Source organism: Solanum dulcamara, chromosome 10, assembly GCF_947179165.1.
Source record: "Solanum dulcamara chromosome 10, daSolDulc1.2, whole genome shotgun sequence".
Classification (NCBI taxonomy): domain Eukaryota; kingdom Viridiplantae; phylum Streptophyta; class Magnoliopsida; order Solanales; family Solanaceae; genus Solanum; species Solanum dulcamara.
In genome coordinates, this window is record NC_077246.1 from 7,112,231 (window position 1) to 7,132,328 (window position 20,098).

General features: G+C 37.8%; 1 protein-coding gene across 5 annotated transcripts in view; it reads right to left on the reverse strand.

Moving 5' to 3' along the window:
* The window catches only part of LOC129869987 (origin of replication complex subunit 3), a 29,961-nt gene that overhangs the window by 3,089 nt on the left and 6,774 nt on the right, over nucleotides 1-20,098 (reverse strand). For 2 of the 5 annotated variants that reach the window (XR_008762012.1, XM_055944536.1), the window contains exons 7-16: nucleotides 15,990-16,263; nucleotides 15,769-15,846; nucleotides 15,235-15,326; nucleotides 15,051-15,141; nucleotides 13,498-13,691; nucleotides 13,121-13,190; nucleotides 8,460-8,545; nucleotides 7,768-7,857; nucleotides 1,528-1,603; nucleotides 498-625 (exon numbers count right to left, since the gene is read on the reverse strand). Coding sequence is in view for 1 of the 5 variants with exons in the window: in XM_055944536.1 (XP_055800511.1) it covers nucleotides 498-625; nucleotides 1,528-1,603; nucleotides 7,768-7,857; nucleotides 8,460-8,545; nucleotides 13,121-13,190; nucleotides 13,498-13,691; nucleotides 15,051-15,141; nucleotides 15,235-15,326; nucleotides 15,769-15,846; nucleotides 15,990-16,263 (1,179 nt within the window). In the remaining 4 variants the exon portion in view is untranslated. Of the gene's footprint in view, nucleotides 1-497; nucleotides 626-723; nucleotides 1,604-7,767; nucleotides 7,858-8,459; nucleotides 8,546-13,120; nucleotides 13,191-13,497; nucleotides 13,692-15,050; nucleotides 15,142-15,234; nucleotides 15,327-15,768; nucleotides 15,847-15,989; nucleotides 16,264-20,098 lie in introns of those variants that run through there. The other 3 variants (XR_008762015.1, XR_008762013.1, XR_008762014.1) reach the window with 3 other exon arrangements.

Below are 20,098 nucleotides of genomic sequence, written 5' to 3' on the forward strand. Positions count from 1 at the left end.
TAAAAAAGCTCACCTGCTGTGATGGCATGACAGGAGTAGTGCGCTGGGTATGACTTGAACCCCAAACAACACACACCAAAAAAGAAGTCATGTAAACCTCACATGAGTGAGAAACTTTCCTAACTAAAGCCATTTATGCCTATTCAGAAACAAAGTCTATCTGATGCATGCAGAGGAAAAGAATAGAACTGGTAATGTTTTCCACTTCATGAGACTAAAGACCCAGAATACTCACAGCACTTCTTTCATTGGCAGGAAAGCATACAATATTATTGGAAAAGGGACGCAAAATGTCCATCTAAGTAGCCTAGTTAATCAGGATGAATATACCATTAGAATGATAGCACGTCAATGAAGGGAAAAAGGTACAAACTAGTCTGGGTCATATTTGGTGCATGATCAAGTGACCAAACTTGGGGAACATGCCACCTGGCATGTAAAAGCTCTAATGGGGCATCATTGTGAACAATGAGTAGAGGTGCTCATACAAGTCTTACATTATTGAGGTATCATGCATAGATGGCGATAGTGTACCACCACTATTGCTGCAACATCCACACTTGAGAATTTTGTAGAAATTCAAGAGATCAATTTGTATTCTTCTTCTTGGATCACCAGCCAAAGCCTACGCAGAAGCATAAAAACAACTGTAAGCCCACGAATCAACTTGTAATTTCACAATGGTGCTTTTTATGTTAAATACCAACTGAAAGAGTCACATACATAGGTGACATGGCAAAGCCATACCCCCCAAGGCAGGAGCCAAATAGAGGTTCTTTCCCCGGAAAAAGTGTTTTTTTCAGCAGGAGTCTCATCTGGGTGGCTGGTTCTTTCCCATTTTGCTCTCTTGGTGACTCAATCCCAACATTATGATGGGAGGCAGAGGTTCATTTCCACTAGGCTATTCCTTGTTATCACAGAATTACGGCCAAGAAAATTTGATCTCTAACTCAAGCAAGATATATCCATGCTCTAGAAATCCAAAGTGGTGCCAGCTATCAATGACTTGTAAATTCACAAAAACATTGTACTTACCCAATCTTACTAACCTTGATTTCTGACTCACCGTCGACAAGTAAAATAAGAAAAAGAAAAGAAAACTATAGAAAATACAAAAGCAAGTATTAAACACATGAGTTTAGAATTACTGATAGTACCATATATTGAACTATCTAAATTCTTGCACATATAAGAATCAAAATACAAAGGCATTCCTGAAACTTGGTCTGACCAACGACAAAGTTGATAGCTACAGTTAAGATATCTATTAAACATAGTATAATGCAATTAGCATCAAACTTTACCAGGTTACAAGAACTGTCTCACTTCAAATAGTAATAGTAATCATGCTTGCTAGGTAACCATGTGCTTGCTGGAAAAAGAGATTGAGGTGGATGAAGCACCAAGGAAATTTGAATTACCAGAAACCCTTAAGTAAGCACACGTCTTTAGATTGGTGTAGATGATAAATATAGCAGCATCCTACTGTGATCGGTCATATCTTGAGTGCAAATCAGGAAACTTAACTGATTGGAGATTGTCAACATCCTTGAAGCAAATAAGTTCATGAAATGGTATACACTCAATGGGCTGCATGGTGTCCCTGTTTTGTAAGCAATTCAACAACAGGTAATTAGTGGTGAAGACTCTTAAATTTATCTCTTGAAAAGGAATCATCATCCCAAACTTGAGCCATAAACCTTCACAGATACAGACAAAGGACAATCAAGCATGGTCTGGAACATGAAGGCACATGATAACGTAATTTCTTGGGTTCTTCATTTTCCAGATTCTAATGCTTAAGTACAATATCTTAGTAAGACTTCAAAAGATAATTTGCGGAATTTTCAGACTCAAAAAATTTAAAACTTTGAGACTTAGATTAAGAAGCACTACTGTGGCAAGCAACTTGCTCATTTTTTGCAAATGAAGTTAAACAGCTGTAACAGAACTAAAAGTGTTGAGGGACATCATAGAAGCCATCAGGGAATAAGTTACTGTCGATAACAGTTTTTTCCTTGATAAGGAATATAATTAGATTTATAATGAAAACCTCCTGTGTATAAACTGTACAAGAAGTAGTGAACCTATACAATGATATGGTTCTCTACAGATGTATCAAATCTTCTATACAGACAAGAACTTCAATGATGCACCAAAACCTTACCACGAATAAAGGTTATTCCTCAAATTTACAAACTACAAAATCATTTTCTAACCCCTCAGAAACTCTCTTATCTCACATGATGGCTAAGGGTAAGGGGTAATCTCCCATGCCTTGCATGTTCTCTTATATAAGTTGTATACCAAAAGGTAAAGAACCTACACAATACACAAATGACCAAATCTTCTATCAGATAGGAACAACATCGATGCACCAAAAACTTACTACGAAGAAAAGGTTATTTCTCAAATGTAAAAAATCATTCTCTAACTCCTCAAAATTCTCTGTGTTTTCTTTAGTCAAAAGAAAAAAAAAAGAACACTCTTATTTCTCATGTGATGGCTAAGGGGCAATCTCCCATGCCTTGCATCTTCTCTTCCTACAAGAGGTCCAGCTATGTAGTGTATCCTTTACTTAAACCAACATCATCTCATGCACCCAAACTAGCTTAGAATAAAACCACCACAAATGTGAAGCAGCCTGGCAATATAACAAGAAGTGATCCACGTCTTCTCCGAAGCATTTACACAAATATCGGTTTTGTGTAATTCTTCTAACTCCATGTTCTCTGCCGTCAAAATCGCCTCCTTTGCTGATAACCAACTAACCAAGTAAAGAAGAACATCATCCCAAGTGCTCTAAGAATCTACAGAGACATATGTTACACTTCACTCCTCTCTCACCAAAAGCTTATGGTAGTATGGATGTACTGAAAAATGCAACATCACTTCTTGCCTCTCGCCTCCACCCTCACCAATGAGTATGTTAGTCTATTCATAGAGCATTTCCACCAACCATTGTACCTCAGGCACCTTTCAATCTGGTAAATTCCTTCTATGACTCTTAAGTCCCCGTGAATCTCACCCCTCCCTCTTGTACCCAAATATGTTACACCATCGCCTCTATTCTGCACAATACCCTAGATAAGCAGGGAAGATTGTCCTCAACGTGCTTTCCCAACCATGTTGATCCCAAAAGCTTGTTATACTTCCGTTCCCTACCTTACATGTAACTAAGTGGCTAAAATCTTCTCATACCTTCATAATATTTCTCCACAAACTATATTTATTGTGAGAAATATAGAGGGAAAATATTATTGAATTGTGTATATACATTATTACACAAAGACCCTATTTATAGACATTACAATACAATCTTTTACCAAGTAGGATACTACTTACTATTTCTATTCCTATAAATATTCTTATTTATATTCCTACTCTAAGTAGAATTGTATATACCTATTCCTATTCTAACGCCATATAGACTTCTTCATAGAGATCATCGTGGAGAAAAATATTCTTAATGTCCAACTGATTAAAAGGCCAATGGAGAACGACAACTATAGATAGAAAAAGACGGACATATGTTATTTTAGCCACAGGAGAGAAAATATCACTGTAATTTAGCCCAAATATCTGAGTATACCTTCTTCTTCTTTTTTTTTTTGGTAAAAGTAAATCGTAAAACTGGTCGAAACATGCTCATGCACTGGATTATTGAATTGTGTATATACATTATTACACAGAGACCCTATTTATAGACACTACAATACAATCCTTTACCAAGTAGGATACTATTTACTATTTCTATTCCTACTCTAAGTAGAATTGTATATACCTATTCCTATTCTAACATTTATAAAGTAAAATTATGTTCTTAGACCTCCATCCTCTATCCACAACTTATTTTCTGGTTATCTTTTCCCTCAATAATGCATGATTCTCAATCCCAAACCTCCATAGCAACTTTTTAGGAAGTGCCTTGTTGAAAACTGTAATTGAATGGAAGACGTTATCTTATTCCAACAGATAAGCAAGGTATAAATACAATACATTAGGTGTTAACTTAGGAAAGAAAATAAAGAAGGATTCCTGCAATCTGCTGCCTAATTATCGCTATGTACATCCTTTTTTTTGATACAGCAATAAATTACATTAAAAAGGGGCAAAAGTTTGCCCATATACAAGTATACCAAAAGTAGAAACCCTTACAACAAGATATGGTTTTCTACAAATAACAACCATTCATCTATGCATGTAAGAATTCTATGGGTGCACCAAAAAGAAATAAGGAAAAGAAGGCTATTCCTTGTTAAAGACCACACGATCTTTAACCCCAAGCCCACCCCAACACTTTGGTGTAGTGACAATCGCCCAATTTACCAAATGAAACTTTCTTTCCCCGCTTGAGCTATCCCACAAAAAATCTCTCTAAAGTTGTTCCAACTTTCCTATAACACTTAATGGGGCATGTAACAAAGACATGAAACATGTGGGAATGCTCAACAGCGTACTCTTAATTAACACTTCCCTCCCCCCTTTAGATTAATCTTGTTTGCCAACCTGCAAGTCTCTTTTCTACCCTTTCTACCACCAGGTTCCAAGCTGTCAGGTCCTTATTAGCGGCACCTAGAGGTAAACCAAGATAAGTAGTAGGAATAACCCCAATCTTGCAATTCAGAACCTGTGCTAAGACCTCAATATTTCCACCTCACCAACTGGGATGATCTCACATTTTTTTAGGTTGATTTTTAAACCTGACACCACCTGGAACCATGCCAACACTTTCCTCAAGAACTCCAACTGAGACCTATCGACATCATAAAGCACTAAAGTATGATCAACATATAGGAGATGTGAGCTGGGAGACAAGTATTAGGGAAGAGGAGGTATGGGAGGTGGTGGAGTGTTGTGTGTGGATAAAGCTTCAGGTCTCAACGGTTTTACTGGCATTTTTCTGCATTGTTGGAATGTAGTCAAAGTTGAAGTAATGGGAGATCATTGAAGCTTTCCAGGTTTCCAGTAAATTTGAAAAAAGCCTTAATGCTTCTTTCATTGCCACTATCCCAAAAAGAGAAGGTGCTACGAATATTAAGGATTATAGGCTTATTAGTCTAGTGGGAAGCATCTACAAGATTATTTCTAAGGTGGTGCTTTCCAATAGACTAAAAAATGTCTTACATGTGAAAGTTACTACCTTATAGAATGCTTTTGTGGAAACTAGGAAAATTTTAGATGCATCACTGGTGGCAAACAGTGTTATCAAAGGTGGAAAGCACAAAAAAGCTCTAAGGTCTGTTGGGGCTTTAAGCGCAAATAAATAACTATTTAGACAAGAATGAAAAAAATACTCCCTCCGTTTCAATTTGTTTATCTGGTTTTGACTTGAAACGGAGTTTAAGAAAGTAAAGAAGACTTTTGAATCTTGTGGTTTTAAACTAAAGATATGTAGAAAGTACCAATGGTCTTAAACATGTCATGTGGAATGTTAGAATTAAAGAGTAGCCAAATAAGAAAAGAGGCATTCTTTTTTAAACGGACTAAAAAGAAAAGTAAGCCAAACAAATTAAAATGAAGAGAATATAATTAAGTTATACATATATGTAATGGTGTTCCCTAAATGATGAAACCCATCGATGAAGATGCACATGTCTTCATACCTTGACGCTTACACGAGCGCCAATTAAGCAAGAAGCTTCACCGAGCTTTAAGGCTTAAGCGCATTTCAAGTGAGCCTTTAACAACACTGGATCATATGCGTTTTCAAGATCCAGCTTGCAATAAAATACGAAGTTCCTTTTTTCTTCTTCAATATACCACTTCACTTGCCACCAGCATCACATCTAGGATTTCTCCCTGCTATGAATGCATTCTAGAAAGTAAATATTGTCTCGTCCAACACTTCCTATAGTTTGTTGGGGAGTACCTTAGAAATTATCTTATAGATGCTCTCCACTACACTTTGTAGTCCATGATGCTCATTGCACCTTCTCTTTTTGGCACAATAGTGATAAAGAATTTATTAAGTTTTTGTTGAGGTCCCCGGTCTATTGAAATGCAGCTATTGTTTCACATCTTCCTTTACCATACTCTAGAATAGGTAGAAAAAAGTCAAAGTAAAACCATCTGACCATGGTGACTCATTACCCACACAATTCACCATTACACCTACTCATCCCCAATAGCTTTGTCCAACATTCAGCATATCTTCCCATATTTGGTTAAACACTATCCCCCTCTTGTAAAACTTGGACCTCCACCTCATACCCTCCCTGTATAGATGTTCATAGAATCTCATTATTGCTTCCTTTACCTCCTCCCCCTCGTAGACCACCCCATTTACTTCCATAGACTATAAAGTTTCTCCTTTTATTATTGCTACCATATAAAAAACTACTCAAGCACCCTTCTTTAACCACAACGTCCTCGATTCCTGCCCCAAGCTAGTCTATGAGATATAACCACTGTTGCTAACTCCTCAATTCCTCTTTCCTCCTTTTTCTCTCTCCTCAGTTCCTTCACCTCTTTCACCCTCTCCACCTTCCCCAACTCATCTATTAGCTCCCTCATCTACACCTCTACCCTTCGAGAGACCTTATTCCACACCTTTATGTCCCCATTTAGTAACTTTAATTTCATTGCGAGTAGGAAAAATAGATCACATATAACTTCATAGATGTTCCACCATGCATTTATTCTATCTCCAAAGTCTTTCGCCTTTAGCCACATGCTTTTGAAGCTAAAGGGAGCTTGCATGTTCCTTCTTCAACTTCCAACAATAGCATGCCCGGCGTAATCCAACAAGTGGGGTCTGGGAGGTTGGTGTACGTAGCCTTACCCCTACCTTGTGAGGGTAGAGAACTAGAGATGTTTTCGATGGACCCTTATTGACTTAGTTGTTGACACTACAAGAAGGATACTTTATATATTCTTATTGTAAAAGGTAGGTTCAGTTATTTCAAGAAGGATTCTCTGTATAGGAGGGTTTTTTTGTAAACAGAACACTCTTTATATAGGTTTCTTAATCCACAAAGTAATTATTTCTGAACAATCACGCAAAGAGTATTCTAGAATATCATATGAATTATCCCAACATATTCTTCTATTCTGATAACAATGAATCTTGACAATTCCAGCCAACATTTACAAATAATTCTCATGATATTCTAACAGTACAACATTCATGAAACACCAAGTTCCCTATCGTTTATTTACCATTCTCACAAGTCCTAAATAAGAGAGCAGAGGAGGATAATTCTCTATGTAGATTGCACATGTATTCAAGGTTCTTTATCACACTTTGAGCTATTTTATAACCTATGGAAGTGACGGAGTATGTACCTGAAGCGGGTGAAATAGTTCAAATGTTTTTTTTCTTTTTTCATAAATCAGCCAAAACATAAGAATAGAATTTTTAATTTCCTTTGTATCATGCCACAAAAGTTCAATCTTAGAGTATCACTATGTCTATGTTCATGGCTGACGTGATTCTAGCACCTATGTCTTTTAGTCAAATGATCAGAACGTATTCTTAATGCTTCTTTCAAAAACCTGCATAGCAGCCGACACATCATCTAAAAGCAGACGTGTCATGATCTTCTGCTGGCTAAAGAACATATTCTGCTTAAAAAGAAAGTGTAAAGAAAAATATTTTCCTATCTGGCATGCCATCACAGAAAGGGACCATGATGTAGTTAGACAAAGGACTTTTTCCTCCAAAGGACAGAAAGGAAAGCAAGATAAGCAGATATACATCCTCACTATTCCCATTATCAAGCACAGTAATGAGAGAGGTAGAGGATACAGGTTATGTGCCCCTACCTTATCATTTGACCTGCTAAAGTCACAGCTTTCTCATTTGATGTGCATTCATCTTTCTCCACATTTAAACAGCGTCGATTGATATGCCTCCTGTTACACAAGTCATAACATCGTAACTTGAAGAATAAGATTAAGACATATTCAGAAAAATCACAACTACTTGTACCAAAGTATCTCTACTTGTTTGGTTCCATAATGTGGAAGGCTAAAGGAGGAATTTAATGCATTTACTTCCCTAGGTGGAGTATTAGTCATATAGATCCAATGGATGGAAAAGCTGACATGGAGGGTACTAACCCCTCCACTTTTTCTTTCCTCCTCTTTGGCTTGCTTATACACATAACTTTCCTCGCAACCTTCACCCCAAGTCACCAACCATAAGGTTACAAAATCTATAGAGCAGATAAAAGGACTTAAATTGTCCATCTGGACTTCACAGTGCGAAACATTTTCTGGCAGGAGAATGGCATTCCAACAACCAGTCATAAAATTAGAGATGCTAACCCAATGGATATAACAACCTTAATGCAATTATCTTGTAATAAGTGGCACTCCTATATATTAAATCTAGCCCAAGGACAACTGACATGCCGGAAAGTGGAAACAAATTCTTACAACTCAACAAATTGTGTCAAGTTATTCATACAATGCTGCAAGGATACAACACATACTGTTATGGATTCACCACATACTTTGATATATCAGTTAATTCTGCTTTGTGACTTTTGACATCCTCTGATATCATTTGAGACTGTAGCTCCATAATCTTCTCATGAACCTGAAGCAATGACCAGAGAGTTATAAAATGACTGAGCAGAGCACTATATCAGAATCCACTCGATGTAAGCTGTAGCATCATGTAAAATGGTAAAATTAAACTGCTGCAGAAGTATCAGAAATTCAGACAATTCACTACAAGATAAACATGGAAAATCAAACAGATAAGTTAATCCAAGTATCTGATTTCTGCCGAAAGATGAGATTTCTCAGTAGCCTTTCCACTCAGAGGCAATTCAATAACCTACTTATCATTAAAATCTTAATCAATCACCATGATAAAAAAAGTTTGAAAGTGAAAGTAGCTGGATCAACATTTACATAAGATGCTTCATTCTTCCTTTTCGCTTCAGCTAAATAGAAGGCTTAGTAAGCACCTTCTTGAGAAATAAGGTATTTACGTGCGCTTCATAATCTGCTTTTATAGGATAACACTTTCAATGTTTGTATTAGCTTCATAATACACAAATAGGAAAGACAACCTTTATCATACTCATTGTATTTTCATAACATATATCTGTTATTTTATGTCTGTATATAGATCCCTATTTGGCATTATGCCGAGGCTGTCAACTTCACACATGAAGTCCCAGTTCCCTGCACAAATCTCCTGTTAACTGGTTACTATGCTAAAGAAAACATGTATGTGAAGAAAATGATGTCAAACAACAAGATTACTGAAATTTCCTTGGTTGTAGATAGAGAAACTCATACAACATAATTAGTGGCTCAGTAGCATCTGAAACTGAAAGGCACTATTGTAGATAAAATATTTGTTGTCCCATGCAATTATTTTTAAGGAGGATTTTGTCCACAGAAGCTCAATAAAGAAAGAAGAATGAGCTAGTGTACTTAGGTAGACCGTTCATATACTAAATAATATGGATTGATATGGTTCTTTTGCAGTACACTTTAAATCATTGATAGCAGAAAAATCCTATGTTGGACAATCTTTTAATAACCATATCCAAGATTTACGTATCCTAAGTGTGGTTTTCCCGCATCTTGGACAGTGGATTCATATACTCAACTTGCTTGGGATCAAGGCATAGTTGTTGTACCCACTACCCAAAGGTGACCTATGAGCACATGACACTATATGACACCGAAAGAATTCAATTCTTGAAGAAAGCAGTAATATATTATCATTTCCCTAACATATAGGAGCAAAACATAAAAGAGATTTCCAATTCATCAATAAGTCTGATGGTTGTAGACCACTATACACCAATTTTAAATGACAGATAAATGGAACAAAAATAACTCTATGGAACGCAACACTCAAGGCAGTCTTAACTCTTAAATGCTTAAATGTCGCATTTTGCCCAAGTACATCATAGCTGCAAAAATAGCACTCAAAAATATTTACCATATTTATGATATCAAAGCCTTAGGACGTAGAAAATAGTATTTTAAAGTTCAAAAAAAAAAAAGGGCAGTCCGGTGCACTTAAGCTCTCGCTATGCGCAGGGTCAGGGGAAGGGCCCGACCACAAGAGTCTATTGTACGCAGCCTTACCTTGCATTTCTGCCAGAGGCTGTTTCCAAGGCTTGAACCCGTGACCTCCTGATCACATGGCAACAACTTTACCAGTTACTCCAAGGCTCCCCTTCAGTATTTTAAAGTTCAAGACAAAACAAAATGATTAAAAGTTAGATATGCGACATAAAGGACATCCAGTCAATCATTCATACGATGTGAGTCATATATTTATGCCCTGTTACCACGTGCACCATTATCAATAACAAAGGGTGCAGTACTACGTTTGGCTAAACACAGACAGACAGATTATATGCTTTTGATAGATTTGAAAGAAACGGACTTACGACAGGATGTGAACTAAGGGATTAACTAATTTCTATCTGAAACATCCTCTCTACCCCAAAAAAGGTAGGAGTAAGGTCCCCGTACCCAAAACTTCCTCAGACCCCACTTGCGAGACTATATTGGGTATGTTGTTGTTGTAAAAATTAGACTTGAAGTATTATCAAAAGCAAAAAGCGCAAAAAAGCTCTAAGGTCCGTTGGGATTTAATAGCAAAGCGCAAATAAGGCAGGAGCTTTAATGAAAAAAGGTGCATCTAGAAAAAAAAGTATGTATATATATGTATATATATATATATATATATAGTCTAAGATTAATAAATATAAGCATGAATAACAAATATATGGACAAAGAAATTGAAATTTTTTTACGATAAACTGAAATATCAATTGTTTAGTGTCACCTCTTCATGAAACGCTCATTCGCAAGGAAACAATTGTCTCAAAGCCTTAATGACAACATTGAAGCACACATTAAGCAAGGCGAATTGCTCAACATGCTTTGAGCCTCGCTTCCGGGCTTATACACTCCATTGGCAACACTGCTCAATTCGGGTAAATTCAAAAAAAAGGGAAATAGAATTGCCAAAAGGACTGAGTTGTTCAATGTCATTTTCAAGACGGCGAAGATGCCCGAAGCGTGGAGATGGAGTACGATGATTCCATTGTACAAGATCAAGGGTGACATTCAAAATTACAACAACTATAGGGGTATCAAGTTGATAAGCCACACTTTGAAGGTCTAGGAGAGGATGGCGGATTTGAGGTTGAGGAGTATAGTGACTATTTTCAAGAACCAGTTCGAATTTATGTCAGGATGCTTGACTATAGAAGCCATTCATCTCGTAAGGAAACTGGTGGAGCAGTATAGGGAGAAGAAGATGAACTTACCCATGGTGTTCATCGACCTAGAAAAGGCTTACGATAAAGTCCCTAGGAGGTTCTATGGAGGTGCTCGAAAGCTAGAGGCATACATGTGGCGTACACTAGGTCGATTAAGTACATGTACGATGGAGCCAAGACTGGAGTGGAAGGAGACTCCGAGCACTTTCCTGTGTTGATGGGCTTGCACTAAGGATCAAACGTTAGCCTGTTTTTATTTGTCTTGGTGATAAATGTATTGACGCGGCAAATGCAAGGTGAGGTGTTATGATTTATGTTATTTGCGGATAACGTAGTTTTGATTGGCGAAACTCGCGAAGAAGTTAATGCTAAGTTGAAGGTTTGGAGACAGACCCTAGAGTCTAAAGGATTTAGGTTGAGTAGGACCAAGACTGAATACTTAAAGTACAAGTTTAGTGAGGTGATGCATAAAGCTAACGTGGAAGTGAGACTTAATACAGAGGTCATCCAAAAGAGAGGTAGTTTCAAGTATCTTGTGTCTATTATCTAGAGAAATGGAGCGATAGAAGAGAATGTCGCTCCTCGAATTGGTGCAGGGTGGATGAAATGGATGCTCGCATCTGGAGTCTTGTGTGATAAGAATGTGTCACCTAAACTTAAAGGCAAGTTCTACAAAAAGATAGACAGACCAATTATGTTATATGGGCGAACTATCGGTCAGTCAAGAACTCGCATATTCAAAAGATGATGGTGACAGAGATGAGGATATTGTGATGGATGTGTGAGTTTACTAGGAGAGATAGGATTAAGAATGAGCATATCCAAGACAAGGTGGGAGTGACTTTGATGGTAGACAAGATGCGGGAAGTAAGGTTGAGATGGTTTGGCATGTGATGAAGAGAACCACGACTGCTCCAAAGCAGAGGTGTGAGAGGTTGACATGATGTATTCAACAGAGTAGAAGCAGACTAAAGAAGTGTGGGGAGAGGTGATTAGACAGGACATAGCACAGGTGCGGTTTACCGAGGACATGACCTTAGATATGAAGGTGTGGAGGATGCGCATTAGGGTAGAAGGTTAGTAGGTAGGAGTGCATTGGCTTGGTGCCCTTACTAGTAATCATAGTGTTATGTTTGTAGTTTCTTGTTGTTCGATTTTGTTGAAATTTTGTTGTTTCGTGTAGTTCGATTGTAGTATTATTTGGTTGTAGTATTGTTCTGCTACAATATTTGTTTTGTTACTACTTATTATCTCTTGTACTTCTATTGCGTATTTTTCTAGTATGTTTTTGTCTTGAGTCGAGGATGTTTATTGGAAATAACATCTCTACCTCATCTCTGAGGTAGAGGAAAGATTTGTGTACACTCTACCCTCCGCAGTGTGGGAATACATTGGGTATGTTGTTGTTATTGATGAAACAGCTCGAGAGCTCCCTCTTACCTCCTCTCTTTCTTTGATTTCTCCCTCTTGTTATTTAAGTAGCAACTCAGCAACCTATGTCTTGGGAGTTTTTTTCTAGGGAGAATGCATCCTCCATAGACCTAAGCTAAATGAGGAAATATGGGAAAGAAAGAAAAGATCATTAAGGCTTGCATGACCTGGGAAAACTTTTAAAGACGTTTCCTAACCATGAAAACAGCTCAACTCCAAAATAAAATACGTTTGCCTCTTCATATGCTTTCTGATTGACGTACATTTACTTAGCTGTTTCTATTGACTAAATTTTTTCCTGTGTGCGTGGGTATTTAGTTTTCCTTTTCTCAAGTATTAACATGTCTCATTGACCAATTATATTTTTCCATATTTATTCCTATAAACATAAAATCCATATGTGCACCAACCTAATTGCAGTGTTACCTATAACTACTATAAGGGGTTTTCCGCTAAAAATGAACTGGCAGTGATTATACCTCAATTGTCCCTTTGGTGAGCCTCTCCCAACTCTTAAGCAACTGGGATAGCTTCGCAGCTGGTAGATCCCTGGTTCATCAAAAACTCAAGCATCATGCGCAACATTTGGTTGGGGGAGAAGGGTTAGAGGAATAAGACAAAAATACAGGAACTTTTAACACAAGGAATCATCTGAATCCTTTTCAGTTTTCCTGCAAACACCATTCTCGCTAAAGAATCTAATTATGGATGAAGTAGTTTTCTCCTTACAGCCATAAAGAATAGAGAAGTACTGTAATAAAATTCCATCTGCATGGAATTTCTTAGTTTACTTTCCAGGTGAAGTAAGGAACAAGCTAATGCTGAGTGTAGAAATAAGGCTAAGACTTGCCACTACCTTATTTTGCGGATGACTTGATTGGTAACCTCAGCCTTTTGTAGCTTGAAAAGTTCATCATTATTTGACAAGAAGCTCTTATCTCTATCACAGCCATGATTAGATAACCTGGAGTTGTATAACTCAGGATCCAATGCCTCCATATACAAGTCCAATAATGCAACTTTATGGTACCTTCCAGCTTCATGTAAACACTAAAATAATAATTTTGTCACGAAATAGAAATCTTCCCCGTATTGCAAAAATAACTAGCTTTTTCATCAATGCCATAATTTGGCATGTCCATAATATTCAAGCAGCAAATAGAAACAATTTTTTTTTTGATGACAAGGGAAACCCACAGCCGCTACCCTTTGGGTGCGCACAGGGTAAAACCCCCGCTCCTATGCAATAGTTCGCAAACCACATAATTGTAGAAAAACAAAGAGATTCATTAGATATTAGTTGTCAGACCTTAAAATTTGTAAGAGACTACAACTAACTAAGAACAGAAAATGGAAGAAGAGATGGCATACTGAGGGAATGGCAAGTCTTGAAGGAAGAAATAATGAAAGAAACAAACTTTGATCTTTCTGGCTGTCAACACCAAACAGTAGAATCTAGAGAAAATTAAAGAAAATCCAAAAAAGATGTAGCCATGTATTTGAAGAACTCAACCAATAACTAACTAATACCATGTAGAATCAGGGTTTCAATTCCACAACTGCAGTATTAGATAACAGTTCACTGTGCAACTGCAGGATAACATCATAACTTTTTACACTGTTTGGATGGTTGTTACGTATTGTTTCCTAATGTATCATATTGTATTGTATTGTGTTGTATTGTATCGTACTGGATTGTTTTAATGAATACAGTGTTTGGATATATTGTATCGTTCTCCGTCGTTATATAATGTCACACATCTATGATTTGAATGATAAACTTACAAGAAAAGTAGGATACGTGGTAAAGCTACTATGAAAATGTAGGATAAAAGATGAACTATAATTATTAAATAATAAATAAATACAAAATGAGAAAAAAATATTAAGGTAACGAAGCGATCATACCAAATCAGTTGTTACATAAAATGGTTTTTTTCGTCGTTACCTAACGATGGATTTAAACGATACGATACAATAGAATTTAAGTAACAATCAAAACAAACATTGTATTTAAACTAACAATACATACAATACAACGGGTAACAACCATCCAAACACGGTGTTAAAGCACTTCAATGATGATACTGAGAGCTGCAAAGGAATAAGCGGTTTCTACTTCCAAATATATTTAGCTACATTTATTACTTAAAAATGATGAAGTCATTCCAACTTTAAGTTATTGAGATATTTTAACACGAGCATTCTTTTATCAGGTAAACAATTTCATTAATCACAAGGCCAAAACCGACCGTATACAAGAAGTATACCAAAAGAGTAAAGAACCTACAAAAAGACATGGAGCATTGAAAAGTTGTGGAATAATTTTCCAAATCTTATCATCGCCAGAACTAGGCACCGGCATGGATTACATTAATTGTAAAGACCCAATGAATAATAAAACCTTACCATAAGGCGAGATCTCCATAGTTCCTGCAGCCTCTGCAGTTCTGATAGTCCATGGCCTAGACTCCTCGCATTTAGTTCTACATGATTATTCCTGGTAAGATGATTCATAGGCTATTTAGAGACATTCTCCTCTATATGAAGTTCACTTTTTAATCATTAAAAGGGGGCATATTATGATACAAACCGATGAACTGAATACTTCCTGTAAGATGGAAGCTCAAAAGAATGTTTAATCAATTCGTCTGGCAAATTAGCAAGATCCTCATACCATGACCTCTGTAAAGGTTTAACAATCATAGGGAAAAAAATAGTTATACAAGGTTGTCACTTATATGATGCAACTTGATCTTCAAATGGTGACCATGTGAATGTAATAACCATTAACAATACATGTTAGAGCACAATATCAATAGCAAAATGGCCTAACTATCATTCCACAGTATCTGACATCATGGACATAACCTGCAATTGAAAGTTGGTTTAGGTCACAGCCTGAAACATTCTAACTAAGTTGGGATGTTTCACCTATTCAATCTCAACAACTACGAAAGGCTCTTTGAAGAACTAGGAAAATATATGGACTAAATCCTATAGAAGTCAGAGTACAGAAGTTTATCTCTTTCAAGGAAATATTTGATCCCCCATTTAGACTAAGACACCAACCAAACAGAAATATAATTGAACCCAACAAGTGTAAAGTTTGAGAAGTAGTTCTCACCTTACTATCTCCCTCATCAACTAAAAGCTTGAGCAAAAAGCTAAGAGGCTCAATGGAAAGTTGTTGGACTAATGCCATCTGGAGAAACCATTATGTTACTTGTAAGTATATGATTGGGTACATATGTACATTCGAATTTCTAATCAAACAGATCTGAAAAACACATGATGGGTATAGTTCTAATGTATAATTACAAGAAAACAGTTTTATATGTTTCAGACCTTTAAGGCTCTAACAAATGAAGTAACTGTTCCATCTTGTCTTAAAAAATAGTTCCTCAAGAAAGTCGCCACCTTGTGGCCAACAGTAAAGCTGGCACAATTTTTTACTAGAACAGCCTCAATGATTGCATCCAACCTTTCAGCTGGGCATTTCAGAAAGAATATTGATGTAGACAAATATTGAAGTGCACGGGAAGTGAGCACATTTCTGGGAGCATCAGCACTTGTAGCAACACCAGCAATTAGGATGATTGGAATCTTAACAGACCATTCACTGATAAAAGCAGACATGACTTTTAAGAATCATAATACAGAAGTGGTTTTATATGTGAGAACAGCTATATAATCTGGTAAATGAACTTTAAAATAGAAAAGGAAATTGAGGTAAAGCTCAGCCACAAAATCATACAGTCAAGACATGGCGCAACTTCAACTTACTGAAGACATGACCTTAGATAGAAGCGTGTGGAGGTCACGAATTAGAGTAGAAGTGGAGTGTTGTCTTGCTTTTCGACGGGTTTAGGCTTGGTGGTGTCAATCGTAGTATTAGCCTAATTATTGTAGTGTTTTGCTTTTGACTTCTATCATCATCTCTTGTTTATTGTGTTTTAGTATCGCACTATTTTGTCGTCCTTATTGTTTCCTTATTAGTTGCTATGTTTTGTTCACTCTAGTTTTTTTCTTTTCATACCTACTTTGATTTGCTATACTCGAGGGTCCTTCGGGAACCTCTCTAACTCCACAAGGTACGGTCATACGGATAAGGTTTGCATACACTCTACCTCCCCAGACCCCACTTGTGAAATTTCACTGGTATGATGTTGTTGATTGTTCAGTCAAAGCATATGTGACCTAATAGTTTAACCATTGATCTTCTTCCCCTCGACTTGTAGAAGAGAGAGGCGCACAAAAAAGTGTACTCTTCAAAATACAACATCAGTTGACATCAAATATTTTCCATGTTTAGGAAAGAAACAATGATTACCCCTTTTAAAGGTGAGAATAACCCAAGAAAACCATTCCAAGTCCTTCGGGTATAACTTCGAAACAGATGGTCGAACATCTTGAATAACATATGCTTCAAAACACACTAGGCTCCACCAAAAACTAGTGAACTGTTTGGGAAAGAGAATATTGTAAAGCACACCACCAACAAGCATAGTAGATGGCATGCGACTAAACAGAAAATAATCATATAGACAACATGAGCCCAAAATTATTTAGGAACCTTTGTCTAAAAAAAATGCCCTATCAGTCTCAAGTAGACACATATTCATCCTCTCATCAACTCCATTTCTAAAGAATGTATCAACATATGATGATGGATGAAGAACCCTTGTTGTCTCATGTAGGACTGAAATGATTCTGACATGTAGTATTTAGCATTGTCATTCCTCAGTATATGCCCAATAGTAAATTGAGTTTTCACCTATGGTGCTTCGACACTTCAAAAATGTTGTCGAATGCGTTTTGGATCCTCCAAGGCACAAAAGTGGAAAAACACTTCAAAACGATTTTCATAGAGTAAATCAAAGTCATAATAGAAAAATCATCCACAAGGGTAGCAAAATACCTAAACTCAATTTTGGACACAACTGGACTTGGTATACATAAGAATGAACGAATTCAAAAGCAGAGTTAGCTCATTTAATAACTCTTGGACTTAATGAGCCATGGTGATGTTACTCAAAGTGACAAGATGCATATTCTCGTGAAGAAACATTTTGGAATTGAGAGCAAAGCTTTTCCAATATACGTAGGTAAGGATGTCCCAACTAGCAATGAGCCAAATGGTGACACAAGACTGAAGCAAGCAACTGATGGAGGTACCCACTCATTAAAGATATAGAGACTATCAAATACATATCCTTTATTAAAACAACAATCAGTAAAGAATGAGATATAATAATTTAGACATTTAGTATGTTTACTTACAGAGATTGTATTAAAGACGATACTTGGTAGACTTAGACAAATTATAGTATAAAAAAGGATGTTGGTTTAAACTATACCATACCCACAGCGTTATAGTTTTACCCATCAAAATATGATCACAAAAAACGGTGATTTATGGGGATTAAAGCTGGCCAAAGTACTGCTTTGCTTTTCATCTAATATGAGGCACCAAAATTGATCACCCATTTGTTTGAGATGGAAACATGCTTTACCTGACTCAGCAACAGTGACTTAAAGTGGATTCCTTTAGTGATTCCTAATACTGAGAGGATTCAGCAAACTCATCAGCCAAAACAAGGGTTGTTTTACTAGAAGAAAGAGTTGGAGCAGTTGCAACATGATCCGATTCAGTTCTCTGATTGTGATCAGTGTCGTCAAAGGATTGCTTAAGCTCTGAAGCGAGGCTCAAAACATGTTGAGCGCTTCACCTCGCTTAATGTGCGCATCTGAAGAGGAGACACCAAACAATTGATATTTCACTTTAATCTACATCATTTTTCATTTTTGACTAACGGCTAGTTCTCTCTTCTCTCCTCTCTCTTCAATTTCTCTGCACTTGCTGCCAAAACCAACAACACCACGAGGTGCGGAACACTCAGGCGAGCAAACCCCAGTTAGATCCTCTGAGATCTGATCATCCACGCGCCGCCAGAAGCCGCAGATCTGCGACGCCACGCGCTGCACACGCCGGCGCGTGTGGCAGTTTCCGGCCAGTTTTTGACTTCGTTTTTTCTCCCAGTGTGGTCGCCTCTGCATTCCGAGGCTGACCATATATTTGTATCCAGTTTTCCGGCGATTGAACAGTGCTCCGGCGATGAACAGTGTCTTTCCGGCGGTGAACAGTGTTTCAATAGTGAACAGGTTTTACTAACTTGGAGTTGGTACCTCCAATAGCCCATTTCCGATATTTTAGCCTATAAATATTGATTGCATTGCCTAATTAAGTACCTATCTCACTGTTATTAAACAATTGCTAACTTGTGCTATACTATTGATCGGCCGTTTATCTGAGAGTTTCCTTTCAGTAGCGTATCTCTGCTTTTCTGGCTTTAGTGAGTGATGATAGACTAGGGTCATGTTCTCGGTTGGGATCGAGGGCCAGGGTTGGGAGGGCTAAAGGGGCTGAGGGAGCTTCTAGATTGAGAGTAGGGTCTTGGAATATTGGGACTTTATTGGGAAAGTCCATAGAGTTAGTTAAGATCCTTAAGAAGAGGAAGATTAATATAGCTTGCGTCCAAGAGACTAAATGGGTAGGACCTAAGGCTAAGGAGGTGGACGGGTACAAACTTTGGTTTTCGGGCAAGTCGAGGTATAAGAATGGAGTAGGGATCTTAGTAGATAGCGAGCTTAGAGATCAGGTGGTAGAGGTTAGGAGGACCAATGATAGGATGATGACGATTAAGTTAGTCGCTGGAGGGCTCACCTTGAACATTATTAGTGCCTATGCGCCGCAAGTGGGGTTGGACGAGGAGACAAAAAGGCGCTTTTGGGAGGACTTGGACGAAGTGGTGGTCAGTATACCGCCTACTAAGAAGCTACCGCCTACTGAGAAGCTATTCATAGGAGGAGATTTCAATGGGCACATTGGGTCTGTTTCGACGGGTTATGACGAGGTGCATGGAGGATTTGGCTTCGGGTGCAGGAATAGTGGAGGAGCCTCACTCCTGGATTTCGCAAAAGCTTTTGGTTTAAGGGTGGCCAACTCGAGTTTCCCAAAGAAGGAGGAGCACTTGGTAACCTTTCGTAGCTCGAGGGCGGCGACGCAAATAGACTTCTGGCTCCTTAGAAAAGATGATAAAAGCCTCTGTAAGGATTGCAAGGTCATACCAAGTGAGAATCTTACGACCCAACATAAACTATTGGTCATGGACTTGGAGATAAGAAAGAAGAAGAAGAAGAGGGTCGTGGATGACCGACCGAGGATTAGGTGGGGTCGTTTGACTCCGTCTAGTGCCCTAAAGATGGGGAGAAGCTGATAGCTATGGGGGCATGGGATAGTAGAGGGGATGCGAGCAGTATTTGGGATAGGACGGCCAGCTGCATTAGGAAAACAGCTAGAGAGGTGCTGGGGGTCTCACGAGGCCGCCATGGTGGGCACCGAGGGGATTGGTGGTGGAATGGAGAAGTCCAGGGAAAGGTAGAAGCAAAGAAGC